Source organism: Carcharodon carcharias, chromosome 17 (genome assembly GCF_017639515.1).
Source record: "Carcharodon carcharias isolate sCarCar2 chromosome 17, sCarCar2.pri, whole genome shotgun sequence".
NCBI lineage: Eukaryota > Metazoa > Chordata > Chondrichthyes > Lamniformes > Lamnidae > Carcharodon > Carcharodon carcharias.
Genome location: NC_054483.1, coordinates 37,609,952 through 37,633,955, shown reverse-complemented (window position 1 = coordinate 37,633,955; position 24,004 = coordinate 37,609,952). Strand labels below are relative to the sequence as shown.

The 24,004-nt window shown below is 47.8% G+C and overlaps 1 protein-coding gene across 1 annotated transcript in view; it reads right to left on the bottom strand.

Annotated features, from left to right (window-relative positions):
- hk1 (hexokinase 1) overlaps positions 1-24,004 on the bottom strand; it is a 276,629-nt gene that overhangs the window by 193,188 nt on the left and 59,437 nt on the right. Inside the window, exons 4-6 of the mRNA XM_041209696.1 lie at positions 21,666-21,785; positions 11,555-11,650; positions 5,404-5,503 (exon numbers count right to left, since the gene is read on the bottom strand). Of these exons, the coding sequence (XP_041065630.1) occupies positions 5,404-5,503; positions 11,555-11,650; positions 21,666-21,785 (316 nt within the window). The remainder of the gene's footprint in view (positions 1-5,403; positions 5,504-11,554; positions 11,651-21,665; positions 21,786-24,004) is intronic.

The window sequence follows — 24,004 nt, the reverse complement described above, 5'->3', positions numbered from 1 at the left end:
GTGCTCTGGGTCTGGGTGGATCCGCTCGTGCTCAGGGACTGGGGGATCCCCTCATGCTTGCGGACGGGGGGATCCCCTTATGCTCGGGGACTGGGGCGGGGATCCCCTCGTGCTCAGGGACTGGGGGTGGGGATCCTCTCGTGCTCAGGGACTGGGAGGGATCCCCTCGTGCTCAGGGACTGGGGAGTGGTCTCCTCGTGCTCAGGGTCTGGGTGGGGGGGGTCCCCTCATGCTCAGGGACTGGGGGGGTCCCCTCGTGCTCAGGGACTGGGGGGAGATCCCCTCGTGCTCAGGGGATGGGGGGATCCCCTCGTGCTCTGGGACTGGGGGGATCTGCTCGTGCTCTGGGTCTGGGGGGATCCGCTCGTGCTCAGGGACTGGGGGGATCCCCTCATGCTTGCGGACGGGGGGATCCCCTTATGCTCGGGGACTGGGGCGGGGATCCCCTCGTGCTCAGGGACTGGGGGTGGGGATCCTCTCGTGCTCAGGGACTGGGGGGATCCATTCGTGCTCGGGGCCTGGGGAAATCCCCTCGTGCTTGGGAATTGGGGGGAATCCCCTCATGCTCAGGGACTGGGTTGGATCCCCTCGTACTCGGGGATGGGCGTTCCCCTCGTGCTCGGGAACAGGGTGGATCCCCTCGTGCTCAGGGACTGGGGGGGATCGCCTCGTGCTTGGGAACGGGAGGATTCCCTTGTGCTCGGGTACGGGGGGATCCCCTTGAGCACGGGAACGTGGGGGATCCCCTCGTGATCGGGGATGGGGGGTTCCCCTCATGCTTGGGGATGGGGGATCCCCTCGTGCTCAGGGATGGGGGGATCCCCTTGTGCCGCGCGGACGGGAGTTCCCCTCGTGCTCAGGAACTGGGGGATCCCCTCGTGCTCAGGGCCTGGGGAGCAACCCCTCGTGCTCGGGGATGGGGGGGATCCCCAGGTGCTCGGGGACTGGGTGACGATCCCCTTGTGCTCGGGGACTGGGGGTGTCCCCAGGTGCTCGGGGACTGGGGGGGATCCCGTCGTGCTCGGGGGCTGGGGGATCCCTTGTGCTCGGGGACTGGGTGTCGATCCCCTCGTGCACGGGGACTGGGGGGGATCCCCTCGTGCTCGGGGACTGGGGGGATCCCCTCGTGCTCCGGGGCTGGGAGGATCCCCTCGTGCTCAGGGACTGGGGGGTATCCCCTCGTGCTCGGGGACTGGGTGGCGATCCCCTCGTGCTCGGGGACTGGGGGGATCCCCTCTTGCTCGAGGACTGGGGGGGATCCCCTCGTGCTCGGGAATGGGGGGGATCCCTGTGTGCTCGCAGACTGGGGGGATCCCCGTGTGCTCACAGACTGGGGGGGATCCCCTCGTGCTCAGGGACTGGGGGGGAATCCCCTCGTGCTCAGGGACTGGGGGGTGATCCCCTCGTGCTCAGGGACTGGGGGGTGATCCCCTCATGCTCTGGGACTGGGGGGATCCCCTCGTGCTCAGGGACTGGGAGGGATACCCTCATGCTCGCGGACTGTGGGGGATCCCCTCGTGCTCAGGGACTGGGGGGGATACCCTCATGCTCGCGGACTGAGGGGGATCCCCTCGTGCTCAGGGACTGGGGCGGGGATCCCCTCGTGCTCTGGGACTGGGGGGGATCCCCTCGTGCTCTGGGACTGGGGGGCATCCCCTCGTGCTCTGGGACTGAGGGGGATCCCCTCGTGCTCTGGGATTGGGGGGGATCCCCTCGTGCTCTGGGACTGGGGGGATCCCCTCGTGCTCTGGGACTGGAGGGGGATCCCCTCGTGCTCAGGGACTGGGAGGATGCCCTCATGTTCGGGGACAGGGGGGATCCCCTCGTGCTTGGGAATTGGGGGGATCCCCTCATGTTCAGGGACTGGGGTGGTTCCCCTCCTACTCGGGGATGGGGGATCCCCTCATGCTCGGGAACAGGGGGGGTTCCCCTCGTGCTCGGGGACTGGGGGATCCCCTCGTGCCCGGGGACGGGGGTATTCCCTCGTGCTCGGGGATGGGGGGATCTCCTTGTGCCTCGCGGACGGGGGGTCCCCTCGTGCTCAGGAACTGGGGGGATCCCCTCGTGCTCGGGGATGGAGGGATCCCCTCATGCTAGGGGACTGGGGGTGGATCCCGTCGTGCACGGGGACTGGGGGGATCCCCTCGTGCTCAGGGACTTGGGGGGGATCCTCTTGTGCTCAGGGACAGGGGGGATCCCCTCATGCTCTGGGACTGGGGGAGGATCCCCTCATGCTCTGGGACTGGGGGGATCCCCTTGTGCTCAGGAACTGGGGCAGGGATCCCCTCGTGCTTGGGGAATAGGGCGGGGATCCGCTCGTGCTCTGGGACTGGGGGGATCCCCTTGTGCTCTGGGACTGGGGGGGATCCCCTCGTGCTCTGGGACTGGGGGGGATCCCCTCGTGCTCTGGGACTGGGGGTATCCCCTCATGCTCTGGGACTGGGGGGAATCCCCTCATGCTCTGGGACTGGGGGGAATCCCCTTGTGCTTGGGAATTGGGGGGATACCCTCATGCTCAGGGACTGGGGTGGATGCCCTCGTACTCGGGGATGGGGGATCCCATTGTGCTCTGGGACTGGAGGGGATCCCCTCGTGTTCTGGGACTGGGGGGGATCCCCTCGTGCTCTGGGACTGGAGGGGGTTCCCCTCGTGCTCGGGGACTGGGGGGATCCCCTCGTGCTTGAGAATTGGGGGGATACCCTCATGCTCAGGGACTGGGATGGATGCCCTCGTACTCGGGGATGGGGGATCCCCTTGTGCTTGGGAATTGGGGGGATCCCCTCATGCTCAGGGACTGGGGTGGATGCCCTCGTACTTGGGGATGGGGGATCCCCTTGTGATCGGGAACAGGGGGGGTTCCCCTCGTGCTCGGGGACTGGGGGATCGCCTCGTGCTCTGGGACGGCGGTATTCCCTCATGCTTGGGGACGGGGGATCCCCTTGAGCATGGGAACGTGGGGGATCCCCTCATGATCGGGGATGGGGGTAACCCCTCGTGATCGGGGATGGGGGTATCCCCTCGTGCTCGGGGATGGGGGATCCCCTCTTGATCGGGGATAGGGGGATCCCCTCGTGATCGGGGTATAGGGGGATCCCCTCGTGATCGGGCATGGGGGATTCCCTCGTGATCGGGGATGGGGGGATCCCCTCGTGCTCGGGGATGGGAGATCCCCTCGTGATCGGGGATGGGGGATCCCCTTGTGATCGGGGATGGGGGTATCCGCTCGTGATCGGGGATAGGGGGATCCCCTCGTGATCGGGAATGATGGATCCCCTCGTGATCGGGGATGGGGGAATCCCCTTGTGCTCGGGGATGGGGGGAATCCCCTCGTGCTCGGGGACTGGGGGGATCCCCTCGTGCTCGGGGACTGGGGTGGATCCCCTCGTGCTCGGGGATGGGGGATCCCCTCGAGCTCAGGAACTGCGGGGGATACCCTCGTGCTCGGGGACTGGGGGGGATCCCCTCGTGCTCGGGGACTGGGGAGGATCTTCTCATGCTCGGGGACTGGGGGGGATATCCTTGTGCTCAGGGACTGGGGGTGATCCCCTCGTGCTCAGGGATTGGGAGGTTCCCTTTGTGCTCGGGAACGAGGGGTGGTCCCTTCGTGCTTGGGAATGGGGGGGATCCCATCGTGCTCAGGGACAGGGGATCCCTTCATGCTCGGGAGCTGGGGGGATCCCCACGTGTTCGCAGATGGGGGATTTTCCCTCGCACTCGGGAACTTGGGGGTCACCCCCTTGTGCTTGGGAACTGGGGGGGATCCGCTCATGCTCGTGGACGGGGGCGATTCCCTCGTGCTCAGGGACAGAGGGGGGGATCCCCTTGTGATCGGGGACAGAGGGGGGGATCCCCTCGTGATCGGGGATGGGGGGATCCCCTCGTGCTCGGGGACTGGGGGGAGATCCCCTCGTGCTCGGGGACTGGGGGTATCCCCTCGTGCTCGGGGACTGGGGGGGATCCCCTCGTGCTCGGTGACTGGGGGGGATCCCCTCGTGCCCGGGGACTGGGGGGGATCCCCTCGTGCTCGGGCACTGGGGGGGGAACCCCTCGTGCTCGGGGATGGGGGGTATCCCCTCGTGATCAGGGATGGGGGGATCCCCTCATGCTCGGGGACTGGGGGGGATCCCCTCGTGCTCGGGAACTGGGGGGTTCCCCTCGTGCTCGGGCACTGGGGGGGGATCCCCTCGTGCTCGGGGACTGGGGGGATCCCCTCGTGCTCGGGGACTGGGGAGGATCCCCTCGTGCTCGGGGACTGGGGTGATCCCCTCGTGCTTGGGAACTGGGGGAATCCCCTCATGATCGGGGATGGGGGGGCCCTAATGCTCGGCGATGGGGGGATCCCCTTGTGCTCAGGGACGGGGGATCCCCTCATGCCCAAGAACTGGGGAGATCCCCTCATGCTCGGGGATAGAGGGGTTCCCCTCGTGCTCGGGAACTGGGGGGATCCCCTCGCGCTTGGTGATGGGTGGGTCCCCTCGTGCTCAGGAACAGGAGGGGATCCCCTCGTGCTCGGGGATCAGGGGTTCCACTTGTGCTCCGGAACTGGGGGAGGATCCCCTCATGCTCAAGGATGGGGGAGTTTCCATCGTGCTCAGGAACTTGGGGGAATCCCCTCGTGCTCAGGAATTGGGGGGGGCATCCTCTTGTGTTCAAGAACTGTGGCGGATCCCCTCGTTCTCGGGAATGGGGGGGGATCCCCTTGTGCTCAGGGACGGGGGGGATCCCCTCGTGCGCAGGCACGGGGGGCATCCCCTTGTGCTCAGGAACTGGGGGGATCCCCTTGTGCTCGGGAACTGGGGGATCCCCTCGTGCTCAGGGACGGGGGGGATCCCCTCGTGCTCAGGGACTGGTGGAGAGATCCCCTCGTGCTCGGGGATGGGGATGGATCCCCTTGTGCTCATGGACTGGGGAGATTCCCTCGTGCTCAGGGACAGGGGGGGATCTCCTCGCGCTCAGGGACTGGGGGAGGGATCTCCTCACCCTCAGGGACTGGGGGGGATTCCCTTGCACTCAGAGATTTGGGGGGTTCCCTTGTGCTCAAGTATTGGGGTTGGGGTTAATTCCAATGCGATCAGGGCTAGCTATTTCCTTGCAATCAGGGGAGACCAAGGCAGGGAGAACCATAGATTTCTGCACTTGCTACCTCACAAGGAGATCAAAAAGGAAGATTTTTTTTACATTAGCTTGGCCATTTCTCACCAGTCATCTCCAGCAGCAGACAGCACAAGTCTCCCCCAGCCTTGCCGCTCATCTAACTCCATGGACTGTGTCATCTGTTTCTTAAGTAATCCCCTGGTTGTTTCCCAGCTGAGGTCAGCCCAGGAATCAAATCTGGGATTTTCTGGTGTGTATGACACATTGCCATACCCAATAGCACACCCAAAAGTTATTAAAAGTCTTTACCTATAATGAGGCCAACTTCACAGCGCTGGTCATCAAACCCACAGGTCATCATGGTGCCAACAGTGTCATTCACCACAGCCATGATATCCACGTCATAGTCCTTCGGAAGAAAGAAAACAACTCTCAGCCATCGATCCAATTCAGGAAAATAGTTAATTTATAGATAAATTACAACACACAGGGATCGATATTGTGTTGGCTGAAGCACATCAGTTGCCTGCCCCTGATTAATGGGTCTGAGGCATGCCTGTGCTCAATGGAAAAATGGAATTCAATCCAGAAAAGTGTGAGGTAAGGCATTTGGGGAGGGCAAACAAAGCAAGGGAATACTCAAACGGGAAGTTATTAAGAGCGGTTGAGGAAGTGAGACACCTTGAGGTGCATGTTCACATGTCCTTGAAGGTAGCAGGGCAGGTGGACAAGGTGGTCAAGAAAGCAAATGGAATGTTTTCCTTTATTGGACGAGGTATTGAATACTAAAGCAAGGATGTAATGATGGAACTGTATAAAACGCTGGTTAGGCCACAGCTGGAATTTTGTGTACAGTTCTGGTCACCACATCACAGGAAGGACATAATTGCTTTGGAGAGAGTGCAGAGGAGATTTACAAGAATGTTGCCAGGGCTTGGAAATTGCAGCTATGAGGAGAGATTGGATTGGCTGAGGTTGTTTTCCTTAGAACAGAGGCAGTAAAGGGATGACCTAATTGAGGTGTGCAAAATTATGAGGCGCCTGGATAGGGTAGACAGGAAAGACTAGTTTCCCGCAGCTGGGAGGTCAATTAGCAGGGGGCATAGATTTAAGGTGATTGGAGGAAGAATTAGAGGGGACATGAGGAAAAACCTTTCCACCTAGAGGGCATGTCTGTAATTCACTGCCTAAACTCGTGGCTGAGGCTGAAACGTTCACCTCATTTAAAAGGTACCTGGATCTGCATCTGAAGTGCTGCAACCCTGGCCGCAGACCAGGTGCTGGAAAGTGGGATAAAAATGAGCGGCTAGTTTCTTTTTTCTCTTTTTTGGCCAGCACAGACTAGGCTGAATGGCCTCTTTCTGCACCGTAACTTTTCTATGGTTCTATGGTCTCTGGGACCCCTAGGCTGAATCTTCCAGAGCCTGCACAAACATTGAGCACGTGACTGAAATCTCCTCTGCACTCTCTCCAAAGCAATTATGTCCTTCTTGTGATGTGGTGACCAGAACTGTACACAAAATTCCAGCTGTGGCCTAACCAGCGTTTTATACAGTTCCATCATTACATCCTTGCTTTAGTATTCAATACCTCGTCCAATAAAGGAAAACATTCCATTTGCTTTCTTGATCTAAACGGGCTACAAGCAGTGCTCATGCAGTGCCCATTCATAATGAAGGGAGCCACTGAATTAAAACATGTTTCCTCACTGGCTGTGACATTGCCCAGGAGATCACCCAGCCCATCTAAACCAGTCTCCTTCATCTGCCCTCTCCCAATGGATCTTCCTAACTGTAAGAAATCCCACCTCACCCTCTACAAATTCCCAGCATAGCATGAGGTTAATAGAGATTGGCTTCTGAGTTTGCGTGAACCAAAATAAATAATTATGTTGGGCCTATGCCTCAGTCAGGAGGAGAATGTAGTCAGCAATTGATGGGGTTGCATGGCTGATTGTGGAGTCTGATAGTGGAGAAAAGCGTCCATTCACCCCTGACTTATATGGATCTCAGCCATAAGAACCAGCCCCAGCGCCCCAGGTTAGGGAGTAAAACTTGCCCAGTGTCCTGCTCTCAATCATATTCCAGCAACAATCGGAATGTACACCAGTGTGGATGCTGGTGAGGGCAAGTTCCAGCTTCACTGTGGTGCTTTCTGTGATAGGACAGTCCAGTGACTCTCATTGACTTGGCTGGCATATGAAGAATGTCCATCGAATAAATTACTGGAGGTTGCTGCCAGCTGCAAAACTGTACCCCAGGGTAGAGAAGAACTTAAAATTATCTCCTTAAACAGCATTAACACAATCCCCTGAAATTCATTCAGTGTGTTGAACACACAGCTGATCACTTTCTGATTTGCAAGTTTACTTTGTATTTCATTAAAACAATGTTAATTTATATCTGACAGATGCTTCTATGCTGTCAGGAGGTATGACAGTCCCTTCATGGCCTCACCCATCCCTATCTCCATAACCTTCTCCAGCAAAACAACCCTTTGAATCTCTGTGCTTCTCCAATATTGGCATTTTGCACTTCCTGATTTATTTCAGTGCACTACTGGCAGCCGTCCCATCAGCTCCCTCAGCCCTGAGCTCTGGAATTCCATCCTCAAAGCTTTCCACCTTTCACTCTCATAAAAACAAGTAGAAGCAAGAATAGGCCATATTGCTAGTCGAGCCTTCTCTGCCATTTTATCTTGGCCCTCAGTTCCACTTTCCAACCTGATTCCCAAATCCCGATTCCCCTCAAGTTCAAAAATCTACTGTTCTCAGTTTTGAATATACTCAACGACTGAGCATCCCCAGGCCTTTGCAGCAGAGAATTCCCAAGATTCAGAAATATCATCCATAAGGCACTCCTTAAAACCCACCTCTTTGTCTAAGTTTTTGGTCACCAGTCCTAATATGTGGCTCAGTGTAAAGTTTTGTTTGCTTAAGCTCCCATAGGGCTCTTTGTGATGCTTGACTATCTTAAAGTTGCTACATAAATGCAAGATGTCTCTTCCCAGATAGGAGATGTTTACATTTCTCCCAAAATGCACCCTGCCAGATACTGTCAAATCAATAACAGCCAGTCTAATGGTGATAGAATCGTAGAATAATACAACACAGATAAAGATCATTCATCCTCTCATATCTGTGCTGGCTCTTTGAAAGAATCACCCAATTAGTCCCATTCCCCTCCTCGTTCCCCACAGCTCTGTAGTTTTTTTATCCTTTTAAATATTTATCCAATTCTCTTTTCAAAGTTACAACTGAATAAACTTCCAACACCTTTCAAGCAGTACATTCCAGATCATCACAATTCAGCGTGTGAATGAATACCTCTTGTTCTCTTGTCAATCAGCTTAAATCTGATTTCTCTGGTTATCCACCTTTTGCCACTGAAAAAATGGTTTCTCCTTATTTATTCTATCAAAACCATTCATGATTTTGTCTACCTCTATCAAATCTCTTCATACCCACCTCTCCTATAAGAACAACCCCAGCTTCTCCACTAACTGAAGTCCTTCAGCTCTGCAACCATTCTAGGAAATCGCCTCTGCATTCTCTCTAAAGCCTTGACATCTTTCCTAAATTTCACCAACCAGTGGGAAAAATGTAGAGGAACAAATTTACAAGGAAATTACAGAGAGGTGCAAGAATGATAGAGCAGTTATAATGGGGAACCTTAATTATCTGAATATAGACTGGGATAGTAGAAGTATAAAGGACAGAGAGGGGTAAGAGTTCCTAGAATGCGTTCGGGAGAATTTTCTACATCGGTATGTTTCCAGTCCAACGAGAAGACAGGCACTGGTAGACCCACTTTGGAATGAAGTGGGCCAACTGGTTCAAGCGTCAGAAGGAGAATACTTAGAGAACAGTGATCATTGTATCATAAGGTTTAGGTTGGTTATGGAGAAGGACAAGGCACAATCCAGAGTAAGAGTAGTTAACTGGGGAAAAGACAATTTCAGTGGGGTTAGAATGGATCTGACCAGATAAATAGGAATCAAAGGTTGCCAGGCAAAATTGCAATTGAACAATGGACTGCTTTTAACGAAGAGATAGTTTGGGCACAGTCAAAGTATATTCCATGCAGGGGAAATCTTTCTGGATGATAAAAGATAAAGGGATTAAGATGAAGAAAAAAAATGTGCTTAGGACAGACATCAGGTGGATTATACAACCGAGGACCAGACTAATGTAGAAGGTTCAGAGGGAATTGTAAAACAAATAAGAGAAGCAAAGAGAGTATGAAAAGAGACTGGCAGCCAACATAAAAGGGAATCCTAGCATCTTCCATAGGCATATAAGTAGTAAAAGGATGGTAAAAAGCAGAGTGGGGTCAATTAGGGTACAGAAAATGGATTTACGCTTGGAGGCAGGGGGCATGGGTGAGATATTAAATTAATACTTTGTATCAGTCTTTATCAAAGATCACTTCCCCAGATCATGGTGAAAGAGGAGATAGTTCAGACAGTTTAAGGGTTTAAAATTGATAAGGAGGTGGTACTGGATAGGCTGTCCGTACTTCATGTCGATAAGGCACAACACCGGATGAGACGCATTCAAGGATACTGAGGGAAGTGAGAGTGGAAATTGTGGAGGCACTGGCCATAATTTTCCAGCCTTCCTTAGACTCAGGGGTGGTGCCAGAAGACTGGAGAATTGCAAATCTCACACCCTTGTTCAGAAAAGGGAGTAAGAATAAGTATAGCAACTACAGACCAGTCTCGGTAGTGGCTTCTAGAAATGATAATTCAGGACAAAATGAATAGTCACTTGGGCAAATGCAGGTTAATTAAGGAAAGCCAGCAGAGGTTTGTTAAGGGAAAATTGTGTTTAACTAACTTGCTGCATGAGGTAACAAAAAGTTTTAATGAAGGTAATGTTACTGCTGTGGCGTACATGGACTTTTGAAAGGCAATTGATAAAGTTCCATATAAAGTTAGAATAAAATAGAAATGGTGTAAAAGGGACTGTAGCAACATGGATACAAAATTGGCTGAATGACAGGAAACAGAGAGTAATGTTTAATGGATGCTTTTTGGACTGGAGGAAGATTTATAGTGGGGTTCCCCAGGGATTGGTGTTAGGACCCCTGTTCATCCTGATATTTATTAATGACATAGACCTTGTTGTACAGGATGATACAAAACTTGGAAGTATTGTTAACTGAGAGGAGGATACAGTAGAACTTCAAAAGGACATTGATAGCTTGTTGGAATGAGTGGGAAGTGGAAGACAAAATTTAATGCCGGCAAGTGTGAAGTGATTCATTTTGGTAGGAAGGATAAAAAGAAACAATACGAATGGTACAATTCCAAAGGGGTGCAGGAGCTGAGGGACCTTGATGAACACGTGCATAAATCATTGGAGGTGAAAAGGCAGGTTGAAAGTATGGTTAATAAAGCTTTATTAATAGGGGCATAGAATACAAAAGCAAGGAAGTTATGTTAAAATTGTACGGAATATTGGTTCGGCATCAACTAGAATATTGTATAGATGTGAAGGCATTAGAGAATGCATGGAAAAGATTCACGAGAATGTTTCCAGGAATGAAGAACTTCAGTTACATAGATAGATTGGAGAAACTTAGACTATTTTCCTTGGAGAAGAGAAGGTTGAGAGGAGATTTGATAGAGGTGTTCAAAGCCTTGAGGAACCTGGACAGAGTAGCTAACGAAAAACTGTTCCCATTGGGTGGAAGGATCGAAAACATGAGGGTAAAGACTTAAGGTAATTGGCAAAAGAAGCGATGGCGACATGAGGAAAAACCTTTTCACCTAGTGAGTAGTTAGGATCTGGAATGCCCTGTCTGAAAACGAGGCAGGGTCACTCAAGGCATTCCAGAAGGAAATGGATTAACTAAAAAGGAAGAATTTGCAGGACCACAAGGAGAAGCCATGGGAGTGATACTAGGTGAACTGCTTATTTGGAGATCCAGCACAGACAGGATGGGCTGAATGGCCTTCTTCTGTGCTGTAACAATTCTGTGATTCTGTGTGCTCCCACAATCAAAAAGCCTCTAGGGCGATAATTGAAGAGTGGGCTGGGTTAAAATCCTGGAACTCCCTCCCTAACACCACTGTGGGTATATCTACATCAAATGGACTGCAGCTGTTCAAGAAGGCAGCTCACCACCACCTTCTCAAGGGCAACTAGGAATGGGCAATAAATGCTGGCTTAGCCAGCGAAGACCACATCCCTTGAATGAATTAATAAAGGGGCTAGGTACCAGAACATGACTGGTTTCCATGGAATTATATCTGACAAAGTTAATGCATGGGATTAGGATAATGAGCAGTTATATCATTCAATCAATATGTTGATCCTAAATTAGTGACATCAGCCCTGTCATTATGTTTCTTGAAATTCTTGCCTCAGTGTCCATTTCAATGCAACAGTGTTGGAAATAGCAAATCAGAGTAAGGACACAATAGTTTTTCTTATCTTATTCGGTATTAAACGTACCCCCCTCTTGTCGATGGCCTTGCGTAGCAGCTTCACCACATCTGAGCCCTCCACTCCACTTGCTTTGAAACCTTTCGTCCATGTGATCAGAACACTCTGTGACAGAAAGATGACTTGTTGAACATCTAACAATTTTTGCAACTGATACATCAGCGTTATAAAACAACTATGTGCACTGAAGTCAAACTTTTATAAAGTGGACGAGACAAATACATTTGAAAATAAATAACTGAAAGATCCTTTAGTACTAGTTTATTGTGATAGCTTCATCTTTGGAGCATCTTTTTATCTGCTTTTGATGATAAATCCTCAGTTGATATTACTTGCACTCCAAGTGGGTCTTGTAATTATTGTACACTTAATAAAATTGCGACATCTGACATTCAATGTTCTGAACCTACTGATTTTACTGAGGAGTAAATTATAAGTAAGGACATACCCACATCTATCCTCATTAATAGCAAAGGACATTTAACGGAAGAGTTTTGATGAAAGGCCATCAATCTGAAATAATAACTCCTCCATTGATGCTGCCAGATTTCCAGCATACATAGAACTATAGAACCATCCGCAGCATTTTTTGTATTTAACACCTTAGAGCCTGGTCCTATCCTTAACTTGAATTTATAAGCATAGATGTGCCTACAAGCACATAAAAAAATCAAATAGCAATAAGCTTGCTTTGAATGACAGGTCTCCTTTTTGGCCCAGTGAGTAAAGGTATTGTCATATCAAAAGTACACTAAATCCCACAAAGGTTCCAGATTCAGTTCCCTGGTTAGCTAGTCTCAGCTAGGGCAGTGTGAGATTAGTACAATTCGTCCAGAGAGGGAAACTCCATTAAGAGTTTTGACTCCTGTTCACTATTCAATGACATGCGATTGTATCAACATTGATGAAAATAGGAGCAGGCTCTGAAAGGTGTTTCTTTTAAACAGCCTTTTCAATTTGTTTTGTCACTTTCAAAGATTATGTCCATCTGAAGTCTACTCCTACCCACCATCCTCCTAGCTATTCAGTACATTTACGAGTTTCATGTTATCTGAAAACTTTGGAATTATGTTCTATATAAATAAGTACAGTTCATTAAATATATGTCAATAAAGCAGTGATACCAACACCGACCCCTGGATTACACCGCTGTACACTACCCTCCAGTCTGAAAAACTACTATTTGCCACACTCATTGCTTTCTGTTCCATAGAGCTCGATTTAGTCCTACCATCGCTGAGGCCAGGAAGTAGTCGGGAATCTGATGTGGGAAGGATATGCTACCTAAACTCCCTCACATGGCAGCAAGCTCATGGGTAGGGGTGACATGGGCTTGCCAGTAAGGGCGGCTCAGATATCGGCAAGTCCATATCACCTGTGGCAGGAGAGGGCATCATATTTATAGGCAGAAAGTCCTGTGTTACAGCTGAAAATCTGCATGCAGGCTTTCTGAGGGAGGATTGCAAATGAATTGGCCAGTAATCTGCTACAGGCAGGGAAGAGAGAGAAATGAAGCCCTGTTCCCTTTCCTTTACTGTCCTTAATCAGCTTTTGTTTGAAGAGGAAGATTTGTGTGTTTCCTAAGCCCTGAGTGTTTAGTCAGTTGGATAACCAGCAGCAAGCTTTCACGGGTTTAAATAAAGAGGATTATTAATTTACATGTTCACCCCGAAAAGCTAATGCTATATCACTCACTCAGACACTTAGACACATATACGAGGAAAATAAGTTAGAGGGAATAGTGCACTCTTACAAGTTAGTAACAAGAGTAGTTTGTATTTCACACGTTTGGCTTGCCTTAAAAGAAAGCATGTGTTGCATGCCTGATGAAGAAGATGCTTTCACTCCATAAGTGTAATCTAAGTGGATTCAATAATCAAAGTGCTATATTATAGTTGTTGCAGGATTCCCTCGAAGAGGTGGACTTTTCAACAGGTCACAAAGCCAGTTGCTTGTAGTCTTATTATTAGGTCAGCTTTCTGTACTGATGGACTTGAACAGGCTTGCAGTCTCCAGTTTTAAGGTATAGATGTAGCTGCCTTTGATGCTGCTGTTGTTTCTTCCTATGTTATTTGCAGACTGACTGGTTTCTCCCTGGTTCTTGGGGTAGTAAGATTCATTAACTATAGCCAGTTTTGTCACGTGATCACATTAGATGGGGTCATTCACTCTTACTTATGAACTGTAACAGAACGCTAGCCAGTTCATTTGCAAGCCTGCCTTAGAAAGCATTCATGCAGAGATTTAGCTGGAACACAGGGCTTTCTGCCCTTTAAATATGATGGTTTCTCCTGAATTGGGATCAGGTGATGTGGACTTCCTGACATCTGAGCCGCCCTCACTGGCACCCCTTTCCATGAGCTTGCTGCCACATGACTGGGTTCAAGTAGCACATTCTTCACGCGCCAGATTCCCGACTACTTCCAGGCCTGCTGGTGAACTCTGTGATTGTACATCGCTGTATCCTATAGCTCTTTTTGTTACGTATCGAGTTCGGCGACAGGGGGTCTGGAGGTCCATTGATTTTGAGTTTTGGGCAAGCCCACATACAATAGGAGCTATGGATTCCACGAATTGTTTTGTCTTAGTATGCTCATTCAAGGGATGCACTCTACCAATGGTCATTGAACTTTCTGGAGACTTAGGATACTTCTGAGTCTATGCAGAAATGGCAAAAGTCACCTGGCCTTTGGCAGCCATCTTAACAGCCTATTAATGTCGATTTTTAAAAAAAGAAAAGGCAGGTACATAAAATTCTTCACTGAATATAGTCCATGTTTAAAGTTATGATCATGATATACCTTTACTGGGCATGACACACCTCCATCACAGAGAAAATAAAATGGAATCTTGTTTGTTTTTTGAACATTGTTTTTCTAGTAAAGCAAGAGAAATATGAACATACATTTGGCACACACATACATTCTGTCATCCACACATTGGCCTAAATTTCACGCTCCCCTGCCAGTGGGGGAGCATGAAATAGGACGAAAAGGCTTCCCACTGGGTTCCCGCCCACCCCGACCACTCCGTGATTTCACACTAATTATTAGCCACTTAAGGGCCATTTCCAGCCCAGTCTTAATTTTAGTCCAGTCTCAACCTAAAGGCTGGCAGCAGGATTTCCCAGCTGCCGGAGAAGCCTGAAAATGACCAGATTTAGGCCTTGGGTGGGAATGGGGTGGGGGGGGGTTGCATCCATCAGAAGCCCCCTTCTAACTAGATAGTGCCCTCTTAAGGTCCGGTGGTCACTGGACCTCCCTCCACCCAACACCCCAATTCCCCACTATCCATCCCTCCAGGTCTTTCCTACCCTCCCTGCCCGAGACCCCAAAAAATAACATTTCTGTTCTGCCCCGGGGCTTAGGCTCCATTGTCTTCATGAAGTTCCTCTTCAGTCCACTGCAGTTTCTTTTGCTGCAGGGACTAGAGAGCTGCTGACCAGAGAGGCTGGCAGCTCAATAAGGTAGGACTTCCTTCCGAGTGAGGGGCTGAGGTCCTGCCTGCAGCCAAGTGATGCTCATTCAAGCGGGGCAGGCAAAGCTGGCAGCGATGTGTTCCCTGCACACTCTTTGGATGGCGGGATGGGGAACCCCACCATCCAAATTATCCTGGTCATTAATCTTATGCTTCTACGGCTTGCTTTGTCTGGAACAGCCATTTTTTTTCTGTTTTAAGTTTAAGACTCTCATTATGATGAGGTGCAGTTATAGTTGAATTTCTTCTAGTGTTGAGATCTGGTCTTAGGCAGGCTTTTGTTCAGGAACCTAGTGTCTCCTAACCCCTTCACCTTTCAAAATTCCCAATTATGTGTTGTCTTGAATTTTCATTAACATCTGTTTGTAGGGCTTTTGGAATTTTAACACCAACAGAAATGTGACTATTGGTGAGTTCTAGGGTTAGTGGAGATTCAAGTTTGACTCTGGAGTCCTAGAGAAAATCAAGTTTCAGAGGCTGCTGAAATGTCTTTTTTGTTCAAAAACTTATACTAATTTCTCGGACTGCACTGTTGCACTGCCTGTAAAGTCTTTAACCCCTTATTTATTGCTTCCACAACCCATGGGTTAAGATAGTTCAGGTTCTGGTCCATTGATGATTCTTATTTCTAGGGTGACAATGGGTTGCTTTAGGATGCTGGGTTCTCCTCCTGCACCTTGTCTTCAGTAGGTTCTGAAGCCAAATTGCAGGATTTAGTTAGATTTGAATTTTGAACAATGATCCTTTGATCCTTTAGTGGGCAATGGCTGCACTTGTATTTCCCTTGTGGTTTTCAAAAATGCTGTTCATCTCAAAGCGTATCATCTTCCCTTTCTCCTTTACTTCAGGGATGGGCTTTCCCTCAATATGCCCATGTCCTCTGCAACACTACAACTCACAGGTTGGGTGTCCAGCTTCTGCTACTCTCCTCAGAGGCACTTCAAATAGGTGAGGTATCTCCCCTACTCTCTGCTTCCTTGTTTGGGAACTCTATTCAAACTTTGGACAAAGGTCTCTGCCAACCACACCTCTGATGCATTTCATTCAACGTCTGCTGCTTTCATCCCAGTGCCTTTATCTCTTTGATCTTGTCTTGGCCACTTTAAATTCTGTAGGCTCTATTCTGATCCCTTTAAATTCTATGGGCGTCATGAAGAGATATTAATGCATATAATGTTATTGGAAATTATTTTTAAAAGAGTTTTAGTCTGGTGTGTTTTAATTGGATTAAAACCAGATAGTTTGGGTGCTTTGATGTATAGTGGTTTTGAGATGTTAAGCAGTAAGGAAGTTAAGGTAAAGTGTTCATTTGCATTTGTTGAATAAACCATTCAAAGACTGGGGGTGAAATCTTGCACCTAGCTAGAAGAAGCAAAACAATGTGTTTATTTTTTCAGTTTACTAATAAAATTGGTGCTATGAAAGAGGTTTTGTTAGTAGAAGAGGTGGGGTTCAAAGGCCTAGTGACACAATGAGAAGTTACATTCAAAGGGACAGCTAGGTTTAAATACAAAGAAGTTTGTGTGTGTCAGTCAGAGGCATTTAAGACATAACCAGCCTGTAAGCCTACAACTGTGACTGCAAAGGAACCAAATTGCAAGGAACCTCATTTTGACTTCATAATGTCAAATGTGCTTTGCCTGGTGTCTGTTTAAAGTCTATGGATTATTGTTGCCTTGGTGAAGATTTACCAAGGAGTGCTTAATTTGGGGATATCTTTAAAAGTTATTATGGTAGTAATTTGTAGGCATGTGCATGTGTTTAATTTCTTGTTAAATTAACAAATATTTAATTCAGTTTATATAAAAGCCCTCTTGAGGCTTGGTGGTCTTATTCCTGAATTCAGAGCTGCATCTCAAATATACCAATTGAAAATAGAAGTTTTGAGGCTGTTCAAGTTTCCCTCTGGGATTTAAACAACTCACCCTTTAACAACTGCTGTGTCATAACAGTGGGGTCTATCCTGGCCCCTTTGAATTCTTTTGGTTTTCCTTTAGTCTCCTATGAAAGGAGTCAAGAATTCTCCTTAATCTGTCCAGGTTTTTCATACTGGAAACAAACTGATGGTGTCCCTGTTGATTTACCATCCAGCTTCCTTCCTTTAAAAGTTGGAGACTGACCTTTTTTTTTTCCTCCTACTCTCCTTTTCTCTTGAACCTGTTTCTGTTTCATCCACATCCATCCTCTCTCTCCTTAGCTTGAAAGAGTTACCAGATCCAAGTTTATTTTGAGCTAGAGGTTTGTGGTTTAATTCATAGCTGTCTGCCCTGATGGCTGCTTTTCTGGCTTTTGAAACTCATTTGTTCCTCTATATAACTTTTAAGGCTGTAGTGAACTCCTCTAACAGGATTACCTCTCTTAATCTCTCATAAGTGTGGTCAATTTTGAGCACTCTCGTCCACCAGTTGAATGTGAATTATTTAATTCTTTCGAATTTGAGAAAGGTTTGAGTGAGCTTTTGGTGAGACTACTGAGATTTCTGGCAATGTGTGTCTGGCACTAACTCATAAGCATTCAGGATAACATTTTTCATTGGTTCATAGTTTGCAGGGGAAACAACGGGGGACCTCACGAGCTTTACCCTGCATTAGGAGAGTCCAAATCTCTGCAAGTCACTTTAACTTATCTGCAAGCTTCTCAACGGATATGAAGAAGGTTTCAATGTCACCTTCCTCAAATCTCAATACTGACCAGGAATAATTTAAGAAATCAAAGCTTGTCTCTGAACCAGGGTCATTTGAATTCCAGCAGCTTCTCTACTATGTAAAGACAATTTTTCCCTAGCCAAGCCAAACTGTCTCATTTCACTGTCCTTTTTGTGCTTCAATTCCAACTCAAGCTTTTCCATCTGGGAGCTTCTCTCTCTCATTCAGAATTCTCAGTCCTCCCTTTCCTTATGCCCGTCCTGTTCCTCTTTTCTTGCCTGAAATTGTAAGTCTACTCTCTGATTTTCTAGGCAAATTTCCACTAGGGTAAACTGCTCTGTTTCAGGTTCTACATCTTCTGCCTGTTCCAGTTCTGGGTGAGGGAAAAATGCTCAGCCAGCACTTTTATCACCTTGGGTCTTTTTGCCCTTTTCCTCACACTAAGTTCCACCTGGATAGTTATGCTTTAAGCTGTTCAATCGTTAAGGTTGCAAACTTATGCCAAAAGTGAACTCCTCGTGTTTTCCAAATTATTTCACATTAAATGCAGCCATTCTATTTTCAAGCATTAATAAATGCACAGTCTGTTGCTGTGGTCCTCTTTTCTTAAAGAAACAATTTCAGCTATTGAACTTTTCCCCTTTTTGCTTCCAGTTTATTCTTTCAATGTCAGACTCAGTATGTTTTAAAAACAAAAAAACTGCGGATGCTGGAAATCCAAAACAAAAACAGAATTACCTGGAAAAACTCAGCAGGTCTGGCAGCATCGGCGGAGAAGAAAAGAGATGACGTTTCGAGTCCTCATGACCCTTCGACAGTTCTGTCGAAGGGTCATGAGGACTCGAAACGTCAACTCTTTTCTTCTCAGTATGTTTTATCCATTTGGTTCAGATCCTTGATGAGCCCACAATTCTGTTATGCGTAGGGAAGAGAGAGAGCTGGAACCCCTGTTCCCATCCCTTTACTGTCCACAATCAGTGTGTTTTTGGAAAGGAGGGTGTTACAAAGTCAGTTACTTGTAGTCTTTTCATTAGGAAGTAAAGTTGCCTCATCTTTGAGCAGACATGCACAGGTGATGGAGGAGCCCTTCCAAGGCATGATCTCTACCGTTTCAGGTAGGAGAAAGCATCGCTCTTCCATGGAGAGGGTAGTGACCGCCATGGAGAGGTACCGTAGGAGATCACACAGTGGATACCTGGTGTCAGCACGACTCTGCAGACCAGTGAACCATGAGCTCCCTGCAGCACTGGGCCAGTGAGAGGTTGGCCGTGCTCCTGTACACCCCTGCAGGTACAATTCAAACAAAGGGAAGCAGGGATTGCTATCTTGCATTGAAAGGCCAGGGGGAAAATGCAGCCTGGCACACTTGGGTTTTTTTCAAAACAGACAGGGTGCTGTTAGGAGCTCCCCAGCCTCTCTGCCAGTGATCCAAACTCTTCCAGTAGCACTGGCCACAGAAGAGCCTCCTGCATTGGTGCAAGAAAACCTTATGCGCCCTGGCCCATCCAGGCCTGGGGCTATCAAAGGACATCTGTCATGGTCATCAAAGGTCACGAGGCAGAGAGGGCAGCAGCCTGCTCCCACCACATCTGCAGAAGTTGGCGATGCACCTCACTGAAGCACTTAGAACATTTCACTTTCACACAGTAAGGTTGGGCTTTTGTTCATATAATTGTTAAAGGAGGAGTGTTAATGTCACGTTAAAATGTTGTGCTTTATTCAGCAAGTGCTAATTCATATGCGGGCCTCATGATGTTGCCCCTTCAAGTTAGGAAGGATGCATATTATCATATTTTTAAGGAGCATTGGCAGCTTGTTTGCAAATTGAGTTGCGGGCCTTTGCGTGATGACCCCTGTCAATGTGAGGACCTCATTGCAACAGTAAGCGCTGTCCATGGAAAATGGGTAAGGCTGGGATTGTATGGCACTATGGTGACCAGGTGGTTGGAAGCAAGTCAACATGAGGTGATCTCTTGTCTCTTGTGCATCGACTTCCATGGCTTGGACATCGGCAGCAGCCCACTGCTGTGGATCACCATCCATTTCACTCTATACTTCCTCATCCTCCTCGTTAGATAAGTCTTCTTCCTCTTCGAGGCTGATGTTGTCATCCCTCTGCATGGCATTGTTGTCCAGTGCGCAGCACATGATGACTATCTGAGAGACCTTCATTGGGCCATACTAGAGAGCATCCCCACAGCAATTGAAGCAACTGAAGTACATCACCAGCAGGCTGATGGTTCACTCTATAATGCCCCTTGCTGCACCGTGACTGGCATTGAACCTTCTGCCTCACTGCAAGGGTTTCCAATGGGTGTCATCAGCCATGTGTGAAGAGGATAGTCCTTGGCACCTAGGATCCAGGTGGACACAGGTCGGCCTTGGCACAAACAGGTTCAGCAGCTGCGAGCACCAAAGCACATAGGCATTTTGGCTGTTGCCAGGATAGCGAGCACACACCTACATGATTCATTTCTTGTGTCACAGAATAACTGCACATTGAGCTTTAATAAATGGTGCTCGCTGCTCACATGGTGCCTTGATGGCAACATAGGTGCAGTCTATTTCACGCTGAACACATGGAAAGCTGGCCAAGGCTGCGATTCCCATTGCCTGGCTACCCTCATCCATTCGAAATCTTATGAAATCTCCAGCCCCCTTGTACGTTGCATTTGTTACCTCCTAATGCGGCGACAATAAGCTGCTTGTCAGCTGCTGCAAATGTCACCTGTAGATCTCTGGGTGGAACCAAACACACAGAAATTAAGGGCTGCACTAACTTTCAATTCTATTGGCATAGGGTACCCACCGTATCACCGTGAATGCATGTTGTCATGCATTAGGGCACACTGTTCTGTAACCTCCCTGGAGAGGCTTGGTATCTTCAGAGACTACCTCTTCAACATGTGCAGGTATGTTATCCTGGTTCTGTAAACCCTTGAATGTGTCAGGGGCCTGCGTCTGCCTCTGCCTTGCTGGCTGGCTTCCGGTCATTGTGCTTCCTCTGTTGCTGCTGCTGGGCTGCCTGCACTGGGTCCTGTGCAGCATGGTGTTCCTGGACGGTGGAGATTCCCTTGAGCATTCAAGGATGAAGGAGTAAGAGTGAATGATTCTCATTGAGCCATAACCTCTCCCTTCCTTTAAAGGCGGCCCTGAGGTGTCGTCTCCTTAGCGACTCAGATATGCAATGTCACTTTAATGATCAGACCCCTCTGTCCCTCGGCTCTGCACTTCCTCTTTAATTTTTGGACCCAATACTTTTGACATAAGCAATTCCTGCCTCAGACTCCAACCTCAGTGTCAAGATTATTAAGTTTAAACACATAGAAAATCTCTCCAAAGATAATGCAGCTCCATGTGTCTCACCCTCCTGCAAGTCAAAATAACTTACAGTGAGTCAGGTAAGCCACATTCTTGTTGCCAGCATTTAATGAGTAGGCTAATGAAAGCATGGGAGACTTGTGTCCATTTCATTTAATCGGGTAGGCTGCATTAAATTGTAAAAAACTACATTTAAATTTCATCTAAGTGGTCCATAAATACAAGGTTCCCACCACTAATGGATAAGTTTCTCGATTCCTTACCTTCCTGCCACCAATGTAATCAGGAGCCATTTTCCTGCAGCCGGGGTTCCTGTGCAATTCTCTGAGCTCGCTCGCCATCTAGCCTGCTCCAGCAGGACCCACAACATCCAGCCCACAGTCAATTTTGTATCCAGGCACCCATTGCCCCTTAATAGTTTATTTTGTGGTACTTTATATCAAAATGCCGTTGAAAGTCAGCTCAGCTGCTGCAGAAACCCTCATCCATGCCTTTGGATTTAAACATTCCAGTGCTTTTCAGGCTGACCATCCAGCTTTCAATTCCCATTATCACAACAGCCTAAGTAGCCAGTGATTCCGATTATTCACCTTAAATGTTACAACTTTACATTCCATTTTGAACATTGTACTTTGCTAAATAACGTCCCCTCCCTGCCTTTGACCACTCTTTCTCACCTCATCCAGTTTGCTTTGTCTGCAGGGAAAGGAAAAAGTGAAGCCAAGTGGAAGCTTTTTATCTTTTATTTCCTGTTTCTCAATGAAATCTCCCAGGCATTCAGCAACGTGGTCAAAAAGCTGCAAGGCAGAAGGGGAAACAAAATATAAGGTTAGAAAATCATTCTTATTATTTATTGATTACGACATTAATTTTTTTTGTTATCTTGCACACTATATGCTTTTTGGTGACATAGTTGAAGTTAAAATAGCAGTTCAATATATCAGTATTTTAGAATAATTTAAAAAGTTAATAGAATGTATAAAGTGGTTGATGTGCCAAAATTGCATGTGAGTAGTTGTCAGAATCGAAGATAAAGCGATTATAAATTTTTCCTAAATATGTAGGCTTTTTTGCTGGGCATTTCTCCTGTTTCCAGCATCTAGTTATAAATTCAAGTAATCTTTCAAAGAATTTAAATTTTTAAAAGCAAATGAAATAAAACATAGCTAACTGATAAACAAAGAGCATCTTGAAAAACTCAGATTCACAGAGTTGTTACAGTGCTGAAAGAGGCCATTCGGCCCATCATGTCTGCACAGGCTCTCCGAATGAGCAATTCACTTAGTGCCATTCTCCTGCCTTCTCCCCATAACCTTGGACATTCTTCCTCTTCAAATAACAGTCTGGTTCCCTTTTGAAAGCCTTGATTGACCCTGTCTCCACCACACTCTCAGGCAGTGCGTTCCAGAGCCTATCCACTCGCTGCATGAAAAGGTTTTTTCTCATATCATTACATAATGGCTTGAATTTTGCACTGAGAATAGCAATGAGGGTAATGATGTTCTGAAAAATCTGACATAATCTTCTGTAGGTCCTATATTTGTAGTCCAAGTTACTCTACTCCTCCATAGGCAGTGCTATATAACAGTAGCTTTCTAATAGATTCACAATTGAAATCAATATATGGGGTGTGAAGTTGTGATACTTACAGACTAACTCCTCTCAAAAACACTCCACAGAAGTTAGAACTAGTGCATTCTGGTGTAAGTAAATTTTTATAACATGATAAGTCATAGTGTAAAATACTTGTAAGATTTAAGCATGGGGTCTCATTCCTTGATAATGTAATTAGTATTGGGGACGTTAAAAGAAAATGGTTATATTTAACTTTTTCTGTCTGTTTCTTTTAACTCTCTCAACCTCACCTTTCTTTCTCAATCTTTATTTTGTTTACTATGCATGATTAAATCCAATTTATAATTCCTGGTTTAGGCTCTGTATCCCTAGTTAATTGTGTATCATTTTTAAAATTCTTTCACAGGATGTGTGCATTGTTGTCTAGGCCAGTGTTTGTTGCCCATCCCTAATTGCCTTGGAGAACTATCTTCTTGAACTGGTGCAGTCCATGTAGTACACCCACAGTGCTGTTAGGAAGGGGGTTCTTGGATTTTGATCCAGTGACAGTGAAGGAATGGCGATATAATTCCAAATCAGGATGGTGTTTGGTTTAGAGGAAAGCTTATAAGTGGTGGTGTTGCCATGCGTCTGTTGCCTTTGTCCTTCTAGTTGGTAGAGGTGGTTTGAAAGGTGCTGTCAAAGGAGCCCGGGTGCTTAATTGTATTTGGGTGATGGGTATTAAGTGGGGATTCGCCTGGATATATAGGACCAGAATGAAAGAGGGTTGTTGGTCGGAGGTGTACATATGTCTGTCTTTCTAAAAAGAAGCTTGTAAGTGTGTACAAAGCTCTATCCTTCACTACCTGGCTATCTGTGTTCTAACAGCCCCATATTAACTGCAGTGGGTATTGTAAGTACAGAAGGGGAATTTTGATCAGGCCTGCAAATAGAATCTCTGTCTGGAAGCCAGCCGGTGACAGGCTCGGTTCTCCTTCAAGGTGGGGAATGCCCTGGAGGAGGGGCCATGAGCAAATAGTGAGCCTGCTCCTGCACTAGTGGGAATGAGGGCTGGAATCAGATTTTGGGGAATGGGGAAGAGAGAGAGTGGTCTTTGGATTGGGGATGTCCAAGGACAGGGAAAGTGGTAAGCTTGGGGACCGAGAGCGGAGTTGCGGGGGTTGGTGGGGGGAGGGTGGGGTGAATGTTCAGAAGCACTCATGCTCCTCTTGGCCCATAAGCAATGCTGTAAAGACACTTGCTTGAAGATGTCCTCACCTCCCTTTACCAGTCTGACCAAGGTCAAACCTGAAAGACAGCCCCATTATATTTAAATAGCCAACATATCTACTGGAAGTGGGTTGATTGCCTGACCCCATCTTGCCTCCAGTAAGCCTAGAGGTGAGATTTTAAAAACTCCTCCACCTCACCAGAGACCAACCCATTTTTGTTTTGGGCCGGG